This window comes from Falco punctatus (assembly GCF_963210335.1).
Source record: "Falco punctatus genome assembly, chromosome: 3".
In the NCBI taxonomy this organism is placed as follows: domain Eukaryota; kingdom Metazoa; phylum Chordata; class Aves; order Falconiformes; family Falconidae; genus Falco; species Falco punctatus.
In genome coordinates this window covers 27,320,532-27,340,400 of record NC_137582.1, presented here as the reverse complement: position 1 = coordinate 27,340,400, position 19,869 = coordinate 27,320,532, and the positions used below count along the sequence as shown (strand labels likewise).

The 19,869-nt window shown below is 36.1% G+C and overlaps 1 protein-coding gene across 41 annotated transcripts in view; it reads left to right on the top strand.

Moving 5' to 3' along the window:
* Positions 1 to 19,869, top strand: part of RIMS2 (regulating synaptic membrane exocytosis 2) — a 511,335-nt gene that overhangs the window by 270,171 nt on the left and 221,295 nt on the right. For 38 of the 41 annotated variants that reach the window (XM_080377968.1, XM_080377979.1, XM_080377978.1 and 35 more), the window contains 6 exons: positions 3,812 to 4,020; positions 5,372 to 5,491; positions 7,328 to 7,427; positions 8,205 to 8,328; positions 13,383 to 13,429; positions 14,594 to 14,706. In XM_080377968.1, coding sequence (XP_080234094.1) covers positions 3,812 to 4,020; positions 5,372 to 5,491; positions 7,328 to 7,427; positions 8,205 to 8,328; positions 13,383 to 13,429; positions 14,594 to 14,706 — 713 coding nt within the window. Of the gene's footprint in view, positions 1 to 3,625; positions 3,694 to 3,811; positions 4,021 to 5,371; positions 5,492 to 7,327; positions 7,428 to 8,204; positions 8,329 to 13,382; positions 13,430 to 14,593; positions 14,707 to 19,869 lie in introns of all 41 variants that reach the window. The other 3 variants (XM_080377985.1, XM_080377980.1, XM_080377999.1) reach the window with 1 other exon arrangement.

Genomic DNA, 19,869 nt, shown 5'->3' with positions numbered 1-19,869 from the left:
AGTAGATTTGCCTTCCTGTGATAATTTTGATATTTTCTTGGATTCATAAACAAATAGTTGGGGCTTTGTGCAAATAGTAATTTAGGGTATAGGATCCTCCTGATGAAAAGAAGATAACCATCTGAATGAGTCACAGAGACCTCTCTATAAGCAGTGGAGGAGAAATTAGACATTTTGGATATGATAAAAGTAGGATTTATCTCACTTGGAAGTACACATCTAAAACAGGCCAAATGTTCCACACATGAAAAAGTTCTGTTTCCCTTCATTGATTGTGAAAGGAACATAGGCTGATTAATTCAGTTGTACAGATCTGTACAGTAAATATCCAAAGTCTGGGTAGAAGAATTAGTGGTCTTTAGATTCAATTTGAGAGCTGTCTGTAAAATTTCTCTAACAGGATACAAAAGCTTATTTTAAGGGACCTTTTTTCCCCTGAAAGTAGAGAGAAAATGAAAGTTCCATAGTAGGAACATAATCAATGTATTTTATTTTTACAGTGTAATGGGAAGTTTTTAAAAAAATTGAGGTATCACTCTCAATAACTTAAATAATATGTGATATCACATATTGTTGCATGCATTAATGTATGTACATTACTACTTTAGATAGCTCTATTTAAAAAATATACAAAAATATCCAGAATTTCTCTAGCTGAAAGTCAATGTATATGTTTCAAATGTGGATGTGCATATGCCAGGCTGTTAGAGCCCAACACTCCACAACATGTTCTCATATAAACACCTATAGGATGAACTTATATATGTACAGCACACCGTACTGTACAGTTACTGTCAAGCTAATTTAATTTCTGATTTTGAGTGTACGTCTACATGCACATATTGTGGACATGCAAGTAGCAAGTGAATATTGGACCAGTTTTTGCTGACTAGGTATATGCACATTTACAGTGGGAATGGGTATATGGTCAGTACATCTCAGGGGACTCAGCTTTTGAATAACTTATTTTCCTGTTTTTAAGAAGTTATTTTCTATGCAGACACACAAGTGAAAGATCAGTTTGATAGGAGTCCTTTCTTTCAGCAAGCTCACGCAAAACTGCATAACTAATATGGAGAAAGGCAGGAACAGGAGAGCTGGCAAAGCCATGATGGGTTTCATAAGGTACAGGTGAAGTGCTACATACAGTATCAAACAGCAAGGATGTAACAGCCATACTCCTGTACTCCTTTCTGGTAGCTTCTTTTGGATTATAAGTGGTAGTTGAGACTGTTGCTGAGAATTTTAAAACTCTAAAAAATACCCAGTAATCTGCAGTGGTACATTCTTAATGCCTAAATGTAGGTATATACATTTAAATTTAGTAATTTCAATGAAAATATACTATTTCTTGGAAATAGGAATTAGAATAAGTGAGAATAATCAGGTTTAATTGTTCTGCTTATAAAGCTCATTTTATTTCAGTGCTCTGCTCCTTGAATTAGGTACCACATTATAGGGAACCAAATTCCAACTTTTTTAGTTAGACTTTGGTTTTGGCTACAGCAGTTGTATTGATGATACAGGAAAAAACTGCTGGGAAAAAGCAGTATGGGCTCCTGGGCCTTTGGTTCATGCAGTTAGAGCTGAGAAGTCATTAATGTAATGAGATGAGTTTTCCTCAGTTTAAAATATATTTTAAAACTAGGATTTGTAAAACAGGCAATATGTAGACTGGAACTTTTGCTATCTTCTGGATATTTCTAAACTTATATTTATGCAGTAAAAGCTAGATCTTCATGACCTCACGATGATTTCACTCAGTTCCCCTGAAGCAATGTCTTTGGATGTAGAGGTAAGACAACACTGGAAATTCCATGGCAGAAGTACCTTTTGCAAAATGTTATTAGCTTTCAGAAGAATATTTCTTTTCCCTTTAGCAGGATAGCCACACTTTTCTCTGTAATATAGTCAAGATATTAAGGGTCATAAGAAAGCAGTTTCGGTGTGACTTTCCCATTTTAAAACGTTAACTTCCTTTCAAGAATCAAGAAGCAGAGTTAATACATTTACAGCAGGCCTATTTATTACATAGAAAATATGAATGTATTAAAGCTGCAAAATCGTTCTATAAGGTCCCTTTACCACCGTTTTTATGAAGTCAAAGGGTATTTAATATGCTACAATATTTCTTCAAAATCTAAGGGACTAGGCTCAGAGTGTCTTTTAGAAAATAAATCCTTTGTTATTTTTTATGTTTCCCTCCTTAAAATGAAAGGAGGTTCCATTTAGCATATGCAGTATTAGGAGAAAAGAAGTGAAAAAAGATCATATTTCTCATTGTACATAATATCCCTCTAAGGAGACTATATTTTACTTTTCTAAAGCATGTATTAGCTTTTTGTGTGTTAGTTTTATGAGGCTGTACCTTCACATCCTCCCTCTAATGTTTTCTAGACAAGTGTTAAGATTTCACCAACTTATTGATGTAATTTCAGAGGAATAAGTTGAGTAATATCAAAGTGGGATCCAAGTAATGGAAATAGAAAAATGTCATTTGTGGTCTGTAGTAAAAAGAGCAGAACTACTTTGGTTTAGTGTTCTTATGGTCATGACATTTGATAGAAGAGTCAATATGTTTTTCTGCATACAGTAGTATCAAAATATTATTATGTAGCACATAGTAACAAAACATTTTTCATGTAACATATAGTATCAGAGGTGAGAAAAAAGAGAGAGAAATGTAATAATGCAAAATGTGTGGGCATATTTTAAAATTTAAAGTACCCACATAAAAGAGAATGCTTTATTAAAATACGTGAGTCATTCTCCAGTTGTGTGGACAGCAGCATTCATTTAGACCTTTTCTATAAAATGGGGTTTTAAACCTTTCTTCCTACCACGTGCCTGTCATTCAGGTTAAATTCTGATTCTATAAATATATATATATATTTCATCAAAACCTTGCGCATTTATTCCCAGTTATGGGGTACTTACTGGAATTTTCCCTGATATTTAACCAGTAGACATTTCTCTGGTCATTTCAAGCAAAGTTAATATGCTTTTTATTCTAAAAATAGTTTCTATGTTTGTTTTTCTTATCAATCTGTCATTTAACCTTCCTTAAAATATCATCTACTGCACAGCTGAATATAGACTACCATTGTTTTAAGTATTTTATTGAAGTGATGAGAATAAACACTGGTTTATACATATAATACATTCCTTAAGAGAAAACTATTTCTTTAGATTATGGAGAAAACTATTTCTTTAGATTATGGAGAAAACTATTTCTTTAGATTATGATGAAAACTCATTCCATATTCAAATGCTATCCTCTCTGAAAATTCTGTTACAAATACAATACAACTTGCCTTTTTGTTTAATTTCTTTTAAGTAATTTTATAGGAACAGTAAAAAACTCTAAAGCAATGATGCTTTACACCGTACATAATTTTATGCACACGTAGATACACACAAACGTACCTCCTTCCTCACTGTATTTCATATTCTGTGTACTCTTGTTGGAGCCTTAGCTTTTCTTAGAAGCACTTTGCAAGCCCTGCTGGCAGAGGTTATGAATCAGATAGGATAATCAGAAGTCTTTACAATTTTACTGTATCTTTGTCTGTCCTTTCTTTCACCTTTCCTTTACTGCACTATCTTGTCTGTCTGATTCTCGCAGGAGACATGGATTACAACTGGTTGGACCATACGTCTTGGCATAGCAGTGAGGCATCCCCAATGTCTTTGGTGAGACATGTGGAGCCTTACCATTTAGTTTCCTTTATCATTTCACATTTCCTTTGATTTATTTACACCTTTGCATGTTTTCTTTTTTGTATCCTTTTTTTTTATCCCACACCTTTAGGGTACAGTCAAAGGGGAAAAAGAAAAACTAGTGAGCAGGCAGTTTTGTCGGATTCTAACACCTTAACCGAGAGGCAAAAGAAAATGGTGTGCTTTGGTGGCCACTCATTGGAAGAGGACTTGGAATGGTCTGAGCCTCAGATAAAAGACTCTGGGGTAGATACGTGTAGTAGCACAACTCTAAACGAGGAACATAGCCATAGCGAGAAGGTACTGAGATTCTGGAGCCTGCATTTTAACCTGCTCATTTGGTCTTTGTTTGCTCTCTGTCACTCATTAAAATAGTGCATAAAATAAAAGATAGGGTGTTTCTAGAGACAATGTAGCATTTCTTAAGGTGCAGAAAAGAAAAACAAATGAAAAGTCTCTGCATGCTTGCAGCTTTTACTGTTTGGCAGCCTAAGAAAAAAATTGAGAGGCATAAAGGAATGTCGTTATGGTTGCATAATAGCATGTCATGGTATTACTTTCAAGTATAAAGTAATTAACAATAAGGATTCTACTGATTGGCTTATTTGATTTACTATGTTCAAACTCCTGGGGCTGAAATTAAATTAAGTTTAAACCCCAGGTGAAAAAGGGAGAAAATTGGGTCTCTCTGCACAGAAAAGTTGTTTTTCTTTTTTCCCTTTCACTGTCATGGTTGTTCTTTTGTTTTGTTGCCATGCCATTTTTGTGCAGTATCGTGCAGAATTAAAGGCTTTGCCATCTGCTTTGGTATTTTATGTTTTTGCTTCTGTTTGGTGGAGATTATGATAAATCTTTTTAGAGTTATTAGTTGTAATGGGAGCAGATTTGTCTGTGCCTGTTAATTGTGCATGAAATGGAGCACGAAATAGTGTTTTTCTGTGAAAAAGTACTATGATTACACAAAATAAAATGTTTAAATTTTATTAATTATGCTAATATACAAGTATAACTGTGCCCATGTTTATTAATGGAATAATAACATTCGCTGTAACTATGCTTCGTATCTGAAGTAATTATTCCAAGAAAGAAACAATACATTGAAGTAGAGTAATGATTATACCTTTTAATGTATTCCATAATTTTTAATATACTACTACTGAGAGAAAATAAAACACTGAAAAAATTATCAGTGTTAGAGAAAACTGACATATTTGGAATAGTGGAAAAAGAAGAAATGTCTTATATCAATTTTCTGTTTTGATTTAATCTTCTTTTTTTCAGTATTACTCTTATACTAGACCTCTACAGTTGGTTTTGTCAGTACTCAGGTCTGATTGTCAGTGTGTATAAATGGCTATGTATAGTTGTCTATATCTACCTAATCAAGATGCAAAGATTATTCTAGATATTTACAAATTAGATTTATTAAAACAGATACTGTTAGGAAATATTAGACATACATTGTCATGGACTATATATGCAAATGAATCTTTTCCAGCACAGTTTTCTGTCATTTGAGTATGTTAAATATTAGTGTAATCATAATACTTTCATGACATTTAAAAAATATATCAGGAAATGAAAAGTATTACAGAAATATTTTTCTTTAAAAATCATATTCACTGTATTTTCCATTAACACCATATGATAGCATCCAGTAACTTGGCAACCATCCAAAGATGGAGACCGTCTCATTGGTCGGATTTTGTTAAATAAACGACTAAAAGATGGAAGTGTGCCTAGAGACTCAGGAGCAATGCTTGGATTGAAGGTTGGTAATGAATAATTTTGGAATTAACAACTGGCAGTTAAACTAGCTACCTTTAAAATGAAAGTATTTTCATATTATATAGAATATACATACTGATATCTATAATGTCTTATCATTCTCAGAATTACAATATAGAGACATCTTAGTTACCAAGAGTAATTTTATAGGGTCCAAGCTCAAAAAAATGTATTTTTCTGAAAGACTAGACATGTTTTCACAAGTTTGCTGAGAATATCTGCTCTGCAAGGTACTAATTGCATCCTTGCTGGGCAAGCCAAACCCTGTCTGCTTGCTTCCGTGTTGAACATTGCACCATGGTATAATTTCTGTTCCCTGAAAGAGGGGAGAAATGTGAAAAATAAATTATCTCTTTTGAAGATCAGGGGGACATCTGGAAATTAATGAGACATTTAAATCCAGAGCAGAGTCTGCCAATAGAAGAGCCTGTTTCTGTTTTTTTTTTTTGCCTCTGATTGTCTGTTTTGCTACATTTTAAATACACAAGATGCAAAATTATTTACGATTTATTATATATTATCACAAAGTAATGTGTTTGCATCTTTTTCGTGATGCAGTACTCTTTGAACACATTATGAAGCTATTTCCAGCCCATATCTTGATCTCAGTTTTGTGTGATATTATTTGCAGTTCCAGCAATACTAGTACAAGAATACGAATGAATTATACACAGTAAAAGAAAGAAGCCTGTATTTATTTTGTTTCAGGATACTTGTGAGAAATAATTAAGTTTGTTTAATTCTCTGTTCTATACTGAGTGTGACACTGACTTTGGGTGTGCAGATTAGGTATAGTCATACACTGTAAATAGGGATTAAATCAGAGTGGTTACTTATACCAACATGCTTTGCAAATTTTTTAATTTATTAATGATTTGATAATTATATTTTAATTTAAAAAATTAAAAATTTAATTTTAAAAAAATTATATTTTTAAGTCAGTGGAGAAGCCAGTTGAACATCGCTTTTGGTATGTGTGTTACTGTCTTCATGTCAGAAAATGCAAGAGAATAGATTAACAGTGCCATTATGAAGTACTTTTTGTCTGAACTTCTATGTTTAAAATTCTAAAATCTACTATATAGATGAACTCTTTACTGAGACTCACAAATAGTTTAGATTCAAGAATAACTATTTTTAATCTCAATAAACATCTGAAACTCGGTAGTTATTTCTGACCTGAATTTTCAAATATTTACATTATTGAAAGTAACATAAATAGGATTTAGTATCACAAATTTTAAATCCAAATATGAAGATGGTTAAGAAACCTTAAGAATTTGAAGAATATGCAGTTATAACTGACTCTGATAAGGGAATTGCCTGATTCAAAGATAAATATTAAGGTCAAACCTGTTGAAGTTTCCTGTAGAGAAATCTTCAGCATGAGAAATATTTTCATCTGATGTGCCCAGCCAGAGTAAATTTGATTAACTGAGCTCTTAGTGTGAACATCATGAGTTCTGTTACACTAATGTATCTGTTTTCAGTTAAAAGGTATCAAAGTAAGCAGTTCTATCGGCAATACCTTAAATTTTTGGCTCATAATTTATAATACAGTGTCATACTATACACATATTTGCTGAAGTTTAAATGCTTTAGCATTTTGCATTGGCATTGTGTTTAAATTACACGAAAGCCAGAGTAAGTACAAATGTAATCTGTCATAGCCAAAATTCTGTGATGTTTTTTTCAAGTGTATCTGTCTTACCTGGGCTACCTGAAGACAAAGGAAATAACTGAATTCTTTCTGTTGCCAGAACATTTAAGTCATTTAAAGTAATTTTCTTTCTATGAAAATACTTCCTCTTTGAAACAGGTAGTAGGAGGAAAGATGACTGAATCAGGTCGACTCTGCGCATTTATCACCAAAGTTAAAAAAGGAAGCTTAGCTGATACAGTGGGGCATCTTAGACCAGGTATGTATCTACTACAGATCTATAAGCTGAGTTGCTTTTCTGAAGGTGATAACAAGTGAGGAGATCTAATTAGATGTGAAAGTATGTTAAATATGTGTGATGAACAACTGCAGAATTCAACCTGACAGTTACTAGATTATTGACGTTACTGCTTTTGTGAAATGTTCAAAATCATATTTTAACATTTTTATTCATGTTTTTATACTCAAAATAATATTCACTGATGTTCTGCCCAGTCGTTTTGTGGTGTATATTTAGAGCAATCCAATCTATTACAAATGTGTGAACAGAACCAGCTTGGCTAAGAAACAGCTTCTATCCCAACATGCAAATCATGGATCGCTAGATTGGAGAATGTACAAGAAATATTATCTATTAACATAAAAACTATCTGGACCTTAAATACTAAACTTGTAGAAGTAAATGGATCTTCAAAGCAGTAAGTTAATGAGTTATGCTGTTTTAAAGATCTGCATATTCTAAAGAGCATGTTGGGATTTCTGTAAGCCACAGATGCCAAAACAAGTAAGAGCTGTATCTATCTAATTCAGTAGGGGTCCTACTGATGATACCATTGTTTCACTGAACTTTATGTATTTGAAACTGTGCTGCAGAAAGGCTTTAATACTCAGAATTTTCCTGTATAAAGGACTCTAAACTTGTTCTACAACCTAGGTTTCACAATTCAGTAAACTGAGAGTAGAATGGCTTAAATTGTCATTGTAAGCCCAGTCCACAGCAGACTTCCTAAGCAAAGTGTTATTATTGAAATTATAGGTGATGAAGTATTAGAATGGAATGGAAGGCTACTACAAGGAGCCACCTTTGAGGAGGTGTATAACATCATTTTAGAATCCAAACCTGAGCCACAAGTGGAGCTTGTTGTTTCAAGACCAATAGGGTAAGTAATTTCCGAAATTTTGGTATTAAACATGATTGAAATGTTGCTAAATTTCACTTTTAAGGCAAAGCATATCAAACAGATTCAGAAACATTTTAAACAGTAAAACTGTATGCAAAAGTCTGTAAACCAAAGAATAGCTAGATTGATAGATTAGGCCAGTAAGTAAAAAAAGCTGGTTTGAAATCCTGTATTCTCTGATGGAGTCCCAGGCAATGTCTAATAATATTGTCAAAAGTAGGTTCCCTTCTGTGGTTGTTTAGCTGGTGATCCAGCCTATACCGGCATTGAAGCTGTGGTTATACTCTTTATTGTTGCAGTTCTTGACTCCTGATTTTGTTTCTTAATTTCAATTTTTATATTATATATATATTAAATTATATATTAATATTTGGTCTATGAGCTGATGATGAACTCTATTTATTGAGAGTCTGAAATGTAGAATTTTACACAAAGTACCGTATGCTAATGACATAATCAATATGCTTTGGAAAATCTCAAATAGACATTCTCATCATCTTCATCTATGAAATCTATTAAATTACTGCTTGTTGTCTAATACAGAACATATCTAAAGGTTTAGCTAGTATTATGTAGCGCTTTTTCTTTGGTGCTTTACATTGCTAGTTTACTTAACTTTCAGACCTACTTCTCAATGTCAACTTAATTTTTTCTTGCATAGCAATAGTTGCTTTGTTATATTAGACTGTGAATACTTCCCCTTCTTCATTGGTTCTTTTTCTTCCAAGTTCCTACAGCCTACAGTCACATCCATCCCTTTTTTACTTCTCCATTGGAAGTTCCATAGCTGATCATACCAGGGCTGTGAAGAGGGGGATGCTTATCACTGAATTTGAATCTGCTTATAGTTGTTAAGAACTTTCTCTTTCTCCCCACAGAACTTATTATGTATATGACACAACTGGACAGGGTGTTAACTAATCTCCTGTAGACTCCCTTTTCCATATGAGGTTGGACCAGGTGGTCTTTCAAGAGCCCCTCCAACCTGAGCTGTTCTATGATTCTATCATTATATATTAATAAGTATATTTATCCCTTTATTTTTTATAAGATACATACAATCATCTGACCTTTATATGAGAAAACATGGGTAACATAACTAAAATTAAGAAGTACTACAAAAAATATGTGGAACCATATAATCTGAGGATGGAATTACAGTGAGGATAAGTTGTTATCAGTTCAGCTATAATAGGAACTTAATGTGTTTGACACTTCAGGAATTTAATGTGTAGAAACAATTTGGTTTGACAATTTTAAACAAACTTGATAATAACAAAAACGATCTTTGCAGTGAGATGAGATGTTATCTCCTACACATATATTGAATTTGCAACCCCTTTAGGGTAAAGGCTGTACCATTTGTCCTATCCTTAAAAACCTTTGCATAACTTGGGAGTTGTAGGTGTATTAGTAATGCTAAGGGACAAATTATATTACTAGAAGAATATTCTCTCAGAAAAGGAGGTTTCAAATTAATTCCATACAGGTGTAAGATCTTCCATAGTTAATCTCAGACAGAAGTTTGTAGCAAAAGTTTCAATAAACTGCTCATGTCTTGAAAATATTCAATATTTTTTTCTTTCTGCATTCTCTTCATTGTGCAAGACCTCCTGTACTCTTTCTTGTGCTTTTATATTTACTGTTTGTTGTTTACCTTTCTTATCATCATGTCTTCTGTTACGTTACCATGTGCTCCACTTGTTTTCGCTAAAGCAGCTCATCTGCAATTCCTTAAAGAAAGTGATTTAGGCTCTTAAGATGCCTTCTTCAGCACCACAGTCTGAAGAACTAAGCCAGATCGGGGCTAAAAATGTTGTTCTGTGTATTTGATCCATCATGTCTTTTTGCAGCAGATGTAAAAGAGGGTTTTCACCTCCAAAACTCCAGTTACTAATCTAAATGGGTTTATAACTGAAGTCTTGTTGATGAATACTGTCTGCAAGTTGGTAAGGTTTTAGATACTAGTTAAATGTATGTAATTCTTTGGATTTTGATATTGACAATATAACTTCAGAAGTGCTTTTCCTGAGATTTAAGCTGATGGGAAATACCATATTATCTTCTTAGTTTAGAAGATTTCAGGTCATCATCAAATGAACTATAGAAATTAATACCTTATGCTTGCCCAAGGAAATGTAATGCCATAGGTCTGTGTTTTGCCCCAGAGAATAAAGTTTCAATGTATTTAAAATAATTAAATGTTCACATTTACCAGATGTCAGACCTGATAATTATTTAAATTAGAATAATAGATGCCCACTTGAAGGATTGCACTTTTGCACTGAGGTATATCCTATTACTTATAGAGTGTCATGATGGTCTCATGATAACACACCAACTCATGCCAGAAATTTTCAAATAGTTACTACCTATTAACTTAGCTGAGAAAGAGAACCAGTTGTCACATTCTGATATCTGAATACAAAAACAGATTCCAGTAAACACGATTGTTAGTTCTTCTTAATTTTATTATGGACTGATTGCTATGAAAACTGAAGATGACAGGCAAAGTTAATAAAGGAAGATTAAATGAAAAGGTCCCTTAGAAAAAAAAAAATAATCATACCATTTTGGCATGCAATTTATCCCTTTTTCCATCTTAAAATAAAAATTGAAGGCCATGTTGCTATTCTCTGTTAGATGTCTGTCTCTTATACACAAGAACTTATCTATTTTCTGCTTTCTACATCTCAGAAATAGTTTTTTTAAAATGCATGTTATTTTCATAGTTACTACTGTTTTGAATTTTGAAGAAATAATGAATTATGTTTTATTAATTGCTCTATAAAATTTGCTTGCAGTGGAACATGTCTTAAAATATAAATAGATGCCTATAACTACTTCTTCTCCTGCATTTGTTTCATCTTAGTGAGAGTTCCTTGTAAGATGTACCATTCACGCTACCATGAAATACTGGGATCTGTATGATTTAGGAGCATCAATGGTAGTGTTCAAAGCTTTCAGATTTATTGTTTCAGCTATCTATGGAAAACTCATATTCCATCTGTTCACAATAATACATGTTTTCAAAGTTTTCTTCTCAAACTCATACAATAGAAATGAGTTTGAATTTTTTTTGAAATTACAAGTTAGGCTCAGGAGTATATTTCAGAGTAAAGTAATAGGTGAGTATTGGATCCCTTTATAGATTCTACATATATCAAATATGTAAACTTAAATATTAACTTCTTCAATAGCCCTTGTAAGTTTCTGACAAGTTTTGCTTACTAACAACAGGGACAGTGATTTTTCCTTGTCTGCAGTGGGCACTTAGAGCAGTTGGGCACCTTCTGATTCATTTGAATTATTGAGTACTATGCATCAAGTCACTTGGAAAGATTCCTCAATCTGTTTAGTAAAGCAGTCTTTCTAGTGAGTCTTGAAAAATGTTTATAAAAAGAATTCCAAAAAGGAATTAGAGACGTTTTATTTACATATATAGTACAGATTCTTTTTTTTTTTTTTTTTTTTTTCATTGTATCAGACATTTTTAGCTTTCGCTGAAAGCATTTTTAACTTCTTCCTTTTCATATACCTTTGCAGTGGGTTGACCTTGGCTGGCCACCAAATGCCCACCCAGCCACTCTCCCACTTCTCCTCCTCAGCAGGACAAAAGGAGGAAATAAGAAAAGCCCATGGGTCAAGATAAGAGTGGGGACATCACTCAGACATGAGTGATCATAGACAAATACTTTGTCTGTATTTGTCTCAATATGTCATTTGAGCATCATGGCCAAAAAAAGCTCGACTTGGGGATGATTAATTTAATTTATTAGGAATCAGTAAGGGAACAGGATATTGAGAAATAAAAACAAAACTAAACTCACCTTCCCCTCACCTCCCTTCTTCTTAGGTTCAAATTCACTTCTTTTGTTTCTGGCTCTTCTACCTCCCCCCTCCGCCAAGTATTGCAGGGGCATGGGGAATGGGGGTTGCTGTCATCCCCCCTCTCCCTTCTCCTCTGACCTTGGTTTCTGCAGGGATGTTTCTCTCATGATTTTTTTTCTTCACTCTTCTCTCTCACAGCTGCTGCACAGCTTTTTTTTTTTTTGCCCTTTCTTAAATACATTATCACAGAGCCACCACCGTCTTGGCTGATGGGCTCTGCTGTGCCCTGCAGTGGGTCTGTTTGGAGTTGACTGGAATCAGCTGGGATTGTCTGTGCCTGGCACGGGGCAGCTCCATCCTCTCCTACCCCGTAGCCCCCACTGCCAGCGCCTGGGCACTGACACCCTGTGCAACCTTGAAGAAACCAACTGCACTGAAACACACATCATGATTTTAAATATTGCTCTTACTGTGACTCAGAGCTGAAGGTCTTCATCTTGCTTGGTTTTGCTCAACTACCTCCAAAATTATTTATTAGCATATTGATAGTTTTTATTAGCATACAGTAATGTTTGCCCCTCATAGGAAGAATATGTTCCTCTGGGGGCTGGGTGGGCGTAATGAGGTACTTAGTCATTACAACTGAGTGCTTTAAAATTACATGGCTGTATACACAATTTAATACAAGTGTTGCAAAATCTCATGTATATGCAAGTATGTGATTTTGCCAAAAGAACTTGCACATTTTACTTGGTCGTAGAAAAGATAAGATTGTCCAAATCTAGGATCAAGGATAGTGCAGGCCATATTAGGGCTGGAAGTCTAGTACGTTTGAGTGAGAGTCCAATACATTTAGTTAATGCATAATGTCATCATAAAGTCTACCGCTCACAGTTGTAGTCTACCATTAACTCTGAGATTGTTCTTTTTTTATTATTATTTATTTACTGAATTATTTCATCTGTGACTGTGCAGCCTCTCTCCTGCATCCACCAAACCACTTGTTCTGTAGGCTTCAATTTGCCACTGAAATTATTTACACTGGATACAAGATACATTTTCCCGATGGCTGAAGACAGCCAGCAGATCATACGTCTTTCGTGAGGCATTCCATGATGGCTTGAGAAGTGTTATAGTATAACTGAAATTTGAATATGTTTGTTAGATAAAGGATCAGCCTGTCTTAATTTTCCTGATTTCAGGGACATACCCAGAATACCTGACAGCACACATGCACAGCTGGAGTCCAGTAAGTTTCAATTGTGGGGTAGGAAAATCTTCTCTCTCTTTTATGTAAGCACAAATAGATTGAAAAATGTCACCTATAGTCAGTATAGCTCTTGTCTCTTTGTCCGTATTTGTCTCAATATGTCATTTTACTGTATTATCTATCTACCTTTGTTTAATAATAAACTATCAAAAGTCAGGATATTTTAATTTGGGCTTGACATTTGGTTATAGACTTAGGCTATTTTTGATTGAAAAGAAAAACATGGTTCTAACTAATATACAAGAACATTAATAGTAATTTTTAATTTCCTGGTTTGTTGTCTTGCATTTCAGTTGAACGTTCTAAACTAATAATGGGGATAAAATGTTCTTTATTTACAACCTGAGAGATAGCCTCTTTGAAACTGGAATACTTCTACTTTATTAGAACCATTCAGCACTCCTTAAATTGGCTAAGCCAGTATTTCACATGGGGAAAAATAACTTGTTCTTTGGCTTAGATCTGATAAGATGAGTTGCAGCCTGGAGTTATTTTTTATCATTGTTTTAGAACTCTTTTATAATAGAAGCCATGAATAAATTCAGTGGAATAAACTTGATTATAATAATACGAAAAAATGCTCCAATAATTTTTCACTTATCAGCCAAGTCTTAAAATAAAATCCATTTTATGTTTTGTGCGATGTGGATTGTCTTTTGTATTTATAAAATTACTTTACTTTTACTCTTTGTTTTATATGTCAAAACTTGTCCTTTGACAGTTTGCAGACCTTGTAGATTTGAGACAAAATGCACAAAACCCATGAAATGCATCTTGATGTTTTGTAAAAAAATAATTAAAAATTAATCTGATTGTACAAGATAATAAATCAGAAAACTGTATTCCTCTGACCACAGTAAAGTATTTACTGTTTAGGAATTATGGGCCTTCAACTTACTGACATAATTACAGTCAGAAATATCTGAATAAACTATTTTTCATTCTATAAATAAAAGGTTTTGATTGCATCTGGGCACCAAAAGATTGTGTATGATTATTTGGTAATTTTGAATAGATGAAAACATTATATTTATGACAACTTTATTATATATTTGGTTATATTTCTACATTTTTTATTTAATGACTGTTGTAAAAAATGCGTATGTGCCACCATTTATAAAATATTTTTATTTATAATTACAGGTTCTAGTTCATTTGAATCTCAAAAAATGGACCGACCTTCTATTTCAGTGACTTCTCCTATGAGTCCTGGCATGTTAAGGGATGTTCCACAGTTCTTGTCTGGACAACTTTCAGTATGTAAACATTTTATTGATACTTATATGCCTTTTGCAGCATAAACTCTCACTGCAGAGTGCAAGCTACCCATAACATAGATTTCCTGTTAAACTAGCTAAATTTTTGATAATGCTATATATCTCAGTTTAGGCAGGGCCATAGTTTCATAAGGACATTCCATTTTATTTTTGGAAATTTTATGTATGTTGAGGTTTTTTATATATATATATGTATATTTACCTAGTAAGCTAAACTGATAGAGTAAAATTTTCTGAGACATCTAATCTTGTCCTCCAGTTATGTTTGTGCTGTTGGGTGTATACAATTTTACACTTTTTCAACTGTAACAGTTACCTGTACAGTTGGTAGATTTTATTACCTGTGGGCTTGGACATTAATATTGCTTATTACTTATGCATTAGCTTTCATATATTCCTTTCCCCTGATATCCCTCTGATTGCTCACTAATGTATTCTTTGTACCAATGTTACTTTTGTTCTTCACTTACATTGAGAGCAAAGTTCATTACATGAATGTTTTCTTTAAAAGGGCAATTTTTCGTACCAAACTGAAGAACCTGAGTTTTGTACACCTTTCTGTGTCATTTACAATTCCAAAGTGTGATTTTTCAAAAGTGCTCAGTTGTGGCCTGGTACAGGTTGAAAAGGAAGGGAAAATAGAATGAAAGCAGTGCAAAACTGGTGTTTAAACAAGTTTGCAAATGTCAGATTCATATTTCTTCCAAGTTGTTTCTGTTAAGATAATGAGTACACCATAAAAATACGCATAAAACCTAAGCAGACTGTTTATAGGTCTCACAGAAATGTTTTATGGTATCGATAGAGGAGTGGAAGACATATTTTTGTCTGTTCAGCAGTCATGTTGAAATGCATGAGACATTATTTGTTTTGCTCATCAGACCAGCCATCTACAATACATAATTTTAATTTTCTGTAACTGTTGTACATAACTACTTTGAAAAACTTAATCATCTGGATAAATGGAAAACTAGAAATATTGACTGTAGAGTGCAGAATGCTTTGCACAGAATACAGTGTCAGGGGAATATGAACATGAACTATCAAAATACACAGACAGGGGTTTCTATAAACCAATTTAATTTAACAAGACGGCAAAAATCGTTGATAGTGGAAACGGGGGAAAGAAATCTCTTTTGGCTAAGTCATAAAAGATTAGGCTGACAAAAAGTTTTGATTCCTAGCTCCCAGCATGAAATTCAAGATCCAGAGTTAGTTGCTCAGATGTCCAATGCACAGACACTGCAGAATGATAGTCAAAATAGAAACCACACAGAACTGACTTCCTCACTTTCTCAGTTTCAAAAAAAAAATCTTCAGGAATTTAAGATTAGTATCTTTATTAGTAAAGTCAGTAAGCCCGTTGATTTTGTGGTTTGATGGGATATTACAGTTTGGGGTACATGAGAATGGTATCAGGAGATTTAGAGATATATTCTGATTTACTGACAATAACAGAATTTACAGTGTGCTGTATCTCAGAATGACATATAAATTCAGTGTTAAGTAAAGAAGATACCATTCCTATTTTTAAATATTTTTGCCTGTTTCAAGATACAAATGCCTTTATTAATAATTTTATAGCATTTCTTTCCATTTAAGGAAACCAAATAATGTTAGGAGACTAAGATCTTTCCTAAATTTGTGCTTTTTGTACTCCCTTATGTACTGTTTGCAGTTATATACAATACTCCCTACTACACAGTATCCTTGTTTCCCTCAGAATGCAGCTGGTATCTGAGAACACACAGCTCCAGTTAACTGACACTGGAGTCAGAAATGTTCAGTAACTCAATGTAGATGCCTAACAGTAGTAGACAGTTTGAAAATTCGGAAACTTCTCTTACCTCACCAGCTAAAGAAAAGTTGGAATTAGTGGTGTTTCATGTTAGTCATATTAATAGCACAACCCAGCTCCTGCTGCTGTTGGCTCAAGGCTTTGGGAGGGTAGTACCAAGCCTTTTGCTTTGCAAGGAAGGCTGGCTGTCACAGTGTCTGAAGATGGTGTGGATCAATAGCAATGTGGCACCTAACTGGGAACATTGAAATGTGTAGACTAAAATGTATTTTTAGAAAAAGATGACCTGAAGAGAATTGAAAATAATTGATTCCTTAGGTCAGGAGTTAGCAGGGCTCATTGAGAGAACTTTAAATTAGATTTGAAGAGGGTAGGGAATAAACCCAAGCTTGTTAGAGATGAACCTGCGAGTGGCACAGCAGTGTTTGAGGTGAGATCCATAGTACAACTGAAGTGCATCTATGCCAACATCTGAAGTATGGACAACAAACAGAAGGAGCTGGAAGCCATCATGCAGCAGGAAGACTACAACATAGTGCCATCATGGAAACATGGTGGGATAACTCGCATGATTGGAGCGCTGCAATGGATGGCTACAAACTCTTCAGGAGAGATAGACAAGGAAGCAGAGGCAGTGGAGTAGCTCTGTATGTCAGGGAGAGTTTTGACTGCCAGGACCTTAATGATGGTGACAATAGGGTTTAGTGTTTATGGGTAAGAATCAGAGGGAGGGCCAACAAGGCAGATATCCTTGGGGAGTCTTTTGTAGACCACCCAAACAGGGTGAAGAGGCAGATGAAACTCAGCTGGAAGAAGTTGTTGCGATTGCTAGCCCTTGTTCTCAAGGGGAAATTCAATTTACTGGATGTCTGTTGGAAATACAACACATCGGAAAGGAAACAGTCTAGGAGGTTCCTGGTGCATGTGGAAGATATTTGCCTGACACAGCTGGTCAGGGAGCCAGCCAGGTGAGATGCCCCACTGGACCTGCTGTTTAGAAAGAGGGAAGGACTGATGGGTGGTGTGGTGGTCGGGGGATATCTTGGGCATACCAATCACAAGATTAATAGTTTTCAATTCTCAGAGAAGTAAGGAGGGGGGTCAGCAGAACTGCTACCTTGGAATTCTGAAGTACAGACTTTGGCCTGTTTAAGAGCCTGGTTGACAGAGTCCCTTGGGAGGTAGTTCTGAAGAGCCAAGGGGTCTATGAAGGCTGGATATTTTTCAAGGAGGTAATCCTGAAGGCACAGGAGCAGGCTGATCCCATGTGCCCAAAGACGAGCCAGCAGAGAAGACAACAGGTCTGGCTGAACAGAGAGCTTTGGCTGGAACTCAGGGAAAAAAGGAGACTTGACTTTTGAAAGCAGGGGCAGGCAGCTCAGGAGGGACTGTAAGGAAGTCATAAGGTTATGCAGGGTGCAGATTAGAGAGGCAAAAGCCCAGCTAGAACTCAGGCTGGCCACTGCCACAAAAGATAACAAAAAATGTTTATACAAATACATTAGAAACAAAAGGACGGCCAAGGAGAATTTGCATCCTTTATTGGTTGCAGCGGGGGAAACGTTGCCATGAAGGATGAGGAAAAGGCTGAGGTACTTAATGCCATCTTTGCCTCAGTCTTTAATAGCAAGACCAGTTGTTCTCTGCGTACCTAGCCCCCTGAACTGGAAGACGAACTGGGATCAGAAGGAAACTCCCATAATCCAAGGGGAAAGGGTCAGCAACCTGCTGATTCACTTGGACACACGCAAGTCTGTGGGCCAGATGGGATCCTCCCAAGGGTACTGAGGGAGCTGGCAGAGGAGCTCGTCAAGTTGCTCTCCATTATTTATCAACAGTCCTGGCTAACCAGGGAGGTCCCAGAAGACTGGTGGTTAGCCAGTGTGGCACCCATCTACAAGAAGGGCAGGAAGGAGGGCCTGGGGAACTAGAGGCCTGTCAGCCTGACCTCAGTGCCCGGGAAGGTTGTGGAGCAGATCATCATGAGAGCCATCATGTGTCACATACAGGACAACCAGGAGATCAGGCCCAGCCGGCATGGGTTTGTGAAAGGCAGGTCCTGCTTGACAAACCCGTTCTCCTTCTGTGACAAGGTGCCCCGTTTAGTGGATGAAGGAAAGGCTGCTGACATTGTCTACCTAGACTTCAGTAAAAGCCTTTGACACCGTCTCCCACAGCACTGTCATGGAGAAACTGGCTGCTCATGGCTTCGATGGATATACTATTCCATGACTAGAAAAATGGCTGGCTGGCTGAGCCCAAAGAATGGTGGTGAATGGAGTTACATCCAGCTGGTGGCTGGTCACAAGTGCTGTTCCCCAGGGCTCAGTGCTGGGGCCAGTTCTGTTCAATATCTTCATCAATGATCTCCAGAAGGGGATTGAGTGCACCCTCAGGAAGTTTGTAGACAGCACCAAGTGAGGGGGAGTGTTTATCTGCTGGAGGGCAGGAAGGCTTTGGGTGCCGGGTCCTGCACATGGGTCATAACAACCCCCCGGAACGCTACAGGCTTGGGGAAGAGCGGCTGGAAAGCTGCATGGCAGAAAAGGACGTGGAGGTGCTGGTTGACAGCCAGCTGAACATGAGCCAGCAGTGTGCCCAGGTGGCCCAGAAGGCCAACATCATCCTGGCTAGTGTCCAGCAGGAGAAGGGCAGTTATCGTCCCCCTGTACTTGGCACTGGTGAGGCCACATCTCAAATGCTGGCTTCAGTTTTGGGCCCATCACTGCAAGAGGGATGTTGAGGTGCTGGAGCATGTCCAGAGAAGGGCAATGAAGCTGGTGAAGGGTCTGGATCACAAGTCTTCTGAGGAGTGGGTGAGGGAACTGTTTTTTTTTTAGTCTTGAGAAGAGACTCAGGGTGGGAACTCATTGCTCTCTGCAGCTGCCTGAGAGGAGAGGCTGTAGGCAGGTGGGGGTTGGTCTCTTCTCCCAGGTAACAAGTGACAGGATAAGAGAAAACAGCCTCAAGTTGTGCCAGGGGAGGCTTAGATTGGATAATAGGAAAAAATTATTCACAGAGAGGGTGGTCAAGCACTGGAATAGGCTGCCCAGGGAGGTGGTTGAGTCACCATCCCTGGAGGTGTTTAAAAAAAACAGGTCAATGCGGTGCTTAGCAACAGTGATTTAATGATGGACCTGGCAGTCGTGGGTTAATGGTTGGGCTTGGTGATCTCAAAGGTCTTTTCCAACCTAAACCATTCTGTGATTCTGTGATTGGTAGGGCAGCTGTGGTTATTAGGCTGTGAAATACAAGAGCTGTGGGAGAAGTAGAGATACTTACAGTTTGGGTGGAGGTCTGAAGTGTTTGAATAAATACTTGGATATATGCATCCTTATTCGGAC